This window comes from Mercenaria mercenaria, chromosome 18 (assembly GCF_021730395.1).
Source record: "Mercenaria mercenaria strain notata chromosome 18, MADL_Memer_1, whole genome shotgun sequence".
Taxonomy (NCBI): domain Eukaryota; kingdom Metazoa; phylum Mollusca; class Bivalvia; order Venerida; family Veneridae; genus Mercenaria; species Mercenaria mercenaria.
The window spans coordinates 1,846,134-1,851,912 of record NC_069378.1 but is presented as its reverse complement, the minus strand read 5'-3'; the positions used below and the strand labels follow the sequence as shown (position 1 = coordinate 1,851,912).

The 5,779-nt window shown below is 36.6% G+C and overlaps 1 protein-coding gene across 1 annotated transcript; it reads right to left on the bottom strand.

Annotated features, from left to right (window-relative positions):
* Positions 1-4,549: 4,549 nt before the first annotated feature.
* LOC123538875 (nuclear factor interleukin-3-regulated protein-like) lies at positions 4,550-5,029 on the bottom strand. Its single transcript, XM_053530645.1, has one exon. It carries the CDS (start codon positions 5,027-5,029, stop codon positions 4,550-4,552), a length of 480 nt encoding a protein of 159 aa, XP_053386620.1.
* Positions 5,030-5,779: the final 750 nt, after the last annotated feature.

Here is a 5,779-nt window from a genome sequence, read left to right as displayed (position 1 = left end):
TAGTGCGCATGTTTAATGACAAGTTTATATATTGAGCTAACTATACACTCATCTTCAATATGATGATTTGAAATATGCTTATTATAGAAAAATTAAGTCATTTCTTACATACTTTTTACATATGTTAATATCACATTGGTCCAGTTCAAAAATAATCAAAAGTACGTTTTAAATTGAAGAAAGGCACTCTACTGATAAAAACAGGAAATGTGTACTATTTTTTTTTGTTGATTTCATTTAATTATAAATGATATACATGTACTAGTAGGAGAAACAGTAGATACGTTGGGGGGGGAGGGTTCCAATTAGCTACGCTCAAACGAAAATGAACCATTGTGAAGCAAGTTGAACAAGATAATTTAATCACTCTCGACTACGGTATCCTGTTCGTGCCACATTAAACCACGATAATTATCGTCTTTATTATCGCATGGCCTTCTTAATTCTCGCATCGAGAAACTGAAATAAATTCCGCTTAAATATTGATACATAGTTGAATATTTTTAGTAAAACCTCGCACTGTCGCCTTCCCGTCCGGTGTTCGGGATTATTTCTTATTATAGCACCGTGGATTAAATTTTCTGTTTTCTCCATACTCGACACCTCATTTCTGATGTAATCCATCGCTACGAGGGTTTGAGAGGAGAAGCCAGATTCCCTTTTAATGCTGAGAGTCGATGGTACCATTTTTATGTCTTTGGAATGACGTAGCCGTGGGTCGAACTTACGACCCCCGCACTCGGAGCGGACGCTCTACCACTAGGCTATCGAGGCTTTTAAAAATACATCTGACGGTTGTGAAGGTATGCTTTTTACAAACGCATGCTTGATAATAGTTCCTCTGTTCACAACACATCCAAAGTACAAACACATCTCCAAAAATGCATTATAAAATGCTTAGTAAATTAGGGTAATTGACCCGTAATGACTATCGGCTATTTACACGAGATAACGTATACTTGTACGCTGAACTGGCATTCTTCGGCCATAACAGAAAATGGCTTTTCAATATAATACCGGAGAATGATAAAATCGCATGAGGAAAATACGTAATCGAACAAAAAATGCCGATTTTGATTTCGGACATTCTACCTAAACTCACTAGAGCCTAGCTGTTCGAAACATTCACTGGCTGTTAAACTAACAGCCGGTTACATTTTGATTCAAAATATTAGTCATGATGGAGAACACCAGTATGATGTTTTGCTTTAACTAAAAAGAATGTTTAGTGCTCATAATCCTTTGCTCATACATTTGTTTTTCTAAGTCTTCTGAAATGTCGAAGTATGAACTTAAAAGTTAAGCAACCGTTAGCTTAATCGCCTGTTAATGTTTCGAGCAACTGGGTCCAGAGCATCAACTTCCGGTACAACTAATCTAGTTAAGTCCTCCTAGCAAGTTGTTCTCTAAAGAGGTTTTCCGAATACATGAATTACTAACGAAGTTATTACCTGTATGCAACATCTATAAATAACTTATAGATATTTTTGAAACTTGCTAACATTGAATAAGGTCAACTATGATGGATTGTTAGAATAAGATGAAAAGATATACAAATGACTAAAGTTGATTTTTGATAAAGGAAACTATTTAACGATTCATTACTCGTATATGTAAGCAGAAGGAAAACTCTTGATACACTTTACATTGATAGATGTGGCAGCTGAAATAATAAATCAAAATAAAACTTATTGTGCGCGAAGGTTGCATTTTCAAAACATTGTTTATGTAGCACGACTTATATAGTAATCTATCAAACTTCTTTTTTTAGATATTTCTGTGTTTAATTATCCTTAGATGTCACCTTTCTCCTTAACGTTTTCATTTAGTTCGCCATGTCGTTCTAGTATTGTGTCAAACAAGATGTAAACCTGCGTAACTAATTAAAGGTAATGGTAGACTTCTAGGAAGCACAGAGCACCTCAAACACAGCCATAGAGCCAAGCCCGCAGCAACAAAATAACTGTAACGGAAAAGTATAGCAGACGGAGTGCTTCGAAAATCCAGCAAGTACATTTTAATTATATGCAAAATACAAAAAGGGCAGGGGATGGAATAGATAAAAGTTGCGGGTGTTGCGGAAAGTGAAAATAATCAAGGATGAATATTCAACAGAGAAAGCAACATTCCAAAAACGCAGTCTTCCTACACCTCAAACTACAGCAGCTCAAACACGCAGTCTTCCTACACCTCAAACCACAGCAGCTCAAACACGCAGTCTTCCTACACCTCAAACCACAGCAGCGCAAACACGCAGTCTTCCTACACCTCAAACCACAGCAGCTCAAACACGCAGTCTTCCTACACCTCAAACCACAGCAGCTCAAACACGCAGTCTTCCTACACCTCAAACCACAGCAGCGCAAACACGCACGTACACGAGACACATTCACTTAGCTAACAGACACAGACACCAACATACACACACACAGAGCAATCAAGCAGATAAGCAGGAAAAAACACAATGGGTTACCGCACAAGAAACACACACCCAGACACATTCACACACATACAGAAACAGAGCAAACAAGCATGGAAAAATTCCAGTCGGGCACAGCCCAGGGAGGGCCGGCGGCCAAAATATGTTGGGCACGCAACTTCACTCATAGTAAAAGGAGCGGGGTGAAAATGCAAGGGGCGATAGGGTAAGAGGAAAGAAACATTACCAATAAACAAGACAACAAACGCAACATAAAATACGAAACAGACAAAAAAAAACAAGTTTGAAATAGGTGCACTGCCTTGGAAGGGTCAATAACCTATGTAAAGGAAACTGGGGGTTTAAACACGTTTAGGGCATGTCAACGTCGCAAGTAGCCTATTTTCAAAAAGTTAGACCAGACAGTGTAAATGAAATAACTCCCCGCTGAATAAGGCTCTAACAGTATTAAAAAATGCCATATTATATAAAATAAAACATGTAAATAGGGTCAATCTTATATATCATTATACCCATGTTAACTACTGGTCTGAAGTCAGAGCATCAAGAGCCTATCTTTTAAGGACACAACTAAGCAAGCTGCAAGACAAAATTCCACTCCCTCCGTCCGTTTTTGTAGGATTTAGGAGAAAAGCATCGCGGAGTCTTACACTTTATTAGTCATCTTACCATCTAATAGGAAAGCGTAACGGCTAACTAGAGGGGTTAAATACCAAACATGCACTGTGTTTAATGATATTTGCATTGTGTCCTCTTGTGATAACTGTTTTATACATTTTACAAATATTTGATTAAATAAGCATTATGTTTAATTTTCAAAATATTACAAACTACATCCCGATAAAATGCGGAATTTGTAAGAAACAGTATCATGAGTATGCGGTATTTCAGCAGGGGCATATTCTTTGAGTTATTTCATTTGTAAGTATCAACGGTAAGTGGTAAACAAAGTTAACTCTTAAACAGGGCGTAAAAATAAAATGAGGCAATCACTGTACATTAATATATTTCAAAGTTTTTGATAGGATTTTTCTTCAAATTTTAAAATGCACAATGCATCTGCCATTTGCCGTATTGTGAAATACAGATACAACGGAGAAAGATCCTTTTTCATGCACTCATAAACATCATTGAGCTATAGTTACATTATTTACATATTTGTTTCCAATATATTTACATACACTATCTGATATATTTACACAAAGTTCGTCCATATTCCTGTTTGTCATTTCGTCATTTTCTTAAAGATATATTATCTCCACTGTTTCCGCTTGAGTTATTCTAATTCATCCTTCAATTTCATCTTTCAAAAAAAACATCGGATTTTACTTGACATCTTTTCAACAAGTATATTTCGTTTTTCTATTCGATATGCTAGTGCCTTCCTGCTATCTATTACGAGTACCAGAGATTTATTTTGGATTATACAAGTTGTTTGATATCGTTTACATTGATAACTCAAATTGTCAAACTATTACCTAAAGGCGCAAGCACAACTTTCAATAGTTGTGAAGGTTTGTGTAGAAAAATTTTTTTTCGCTGGGTGAAGTGGACATTGATCTACGTTAATCTACATAAATTTTGTAAAAGATATAGAAAATATCATGATCCTGCTTAATCTGGACTTGGACTGTTTGATGCACGAGTAGAGATACTGGATATCTTCCCGACAATCAGTGTCTCGTCATTACTAATTACCAATCATCGCTGCGTATATTTGACGTTCGATCCATAACTGACAGGCAAGTTGATTTCAGATACTGATCTGCTAAGATACTTCTGTAAAGGGAAAGGCGATTATTTGTTGGCACTATGACTGAATAGGATTGACGTACTTAGTCATCTATTTGAATATCAACTGGATTAAGATCTTCCTATTTGTACTTCAGATTATTTGGGTATTGAGCATCGAAGTTTCGTCGAGTAAGTAAAGGTATCTGGGTCAGTGTTGTTGGCATCGTTTATATCATAAGACTCTGTAATTACTGTACTTGAAGGCAAGCGAGAAGATGTAGTGTGTGCCTAGAGAGGGCGGATATACGGAGGAGACCTAGTCGATGATGTGAGTGTGACAATATTGAAGGGTATCTGGCCATATACTCGGATAGACTATCTGCTCTTACAGATTCTGAGATCGATCGGATGTAATTGCGGGTGTTTCTCTCTGCGTTGAATACCAGCCTCGTCCCCTGTGAAAGCTTTACCAAATGACACCCCAAACTTTCTCTTGATTAGCATCAATTCATTCTTGAGCCTGATATTTTCTCTTGTAAGTTCCATCATTGTGTTTTCTAAAGCTAGGGTGTTGATTATTTTCTTTTCTCTGGACTTTTTTCCAGCCTCGTTATTTTTTCGCCTTTTTTCCCAGTAACCGTTATCTTTCCTATTTTCAGGAACGAATTCTTTCTGTCTACGTTTCGGAATATGTTGTGCTAGAGCTGAGACATTGTCGTAGCTCGTACATTCCTTTGTGGCTTTAGACGGGTTTACTACACATGTAGGTATCGTTGATACCATAGGATATATATCATCATATGTAGAATGAAAGGTGAAGGTCAACACCGACTTTGAATGTATATCTCTATCCATGCTGAAAGTTCTGGAAACTGAACTTCTCGAAAATGGGGTGCACAGAAGCTAATCACCTGCTTGACTATTGTGAAATTTCTGCTCGCAAAAAGACGGTAAGTCTTGAGTCTTGAAACATCAACAACCTGTTAATAAAAAGAAAAGAATTAAAATCTGTAAAAAGTTCCTTTGGAAGCAAAGAATGCAAACAAGCAAAATAATAGCAGACCCGGTTTAACTGAGTCTGTTCCTGAGAAATGCAACACCTTTTACACCCCCTAGCACCGGCTAAAGCGGAACTCTATTACGCATCAATTGAATGATTGACGTTGAGATCATTTTTAACATATTGCAGCCAACAACACAGGGCATGGTGGAGTTTAATTTTAGCATAGAGATTGTATCAAACATTTCAAAGAAGACATGATCCCTTCCTCATTTCTGTGGCTGACTGTATCGTAAGCAGAACACGTATATTACAGCATCTGTGAAAATGTTTCTGTAGGTATTGATTTAATTTGCACAGAAATATTTTCGGAACAGTACTTGTTTAATTTACATTAGTTTTTCATTTTCTAACTCGAGTAAAATTCCATTTCAGTAATGTCAGTATTGTCTTATCATTATCCCGAACAGCTTTATACAAAAGTACTGTATTATTCTGAATTGATCGTCGCCATATCTGCTGGTTGCGCAGGGAAATTTAGGAAAGTAGGTTATAAATTAATTTACTTTTTTCAATTTAATTCATGTATTATTTATCACAGTTAA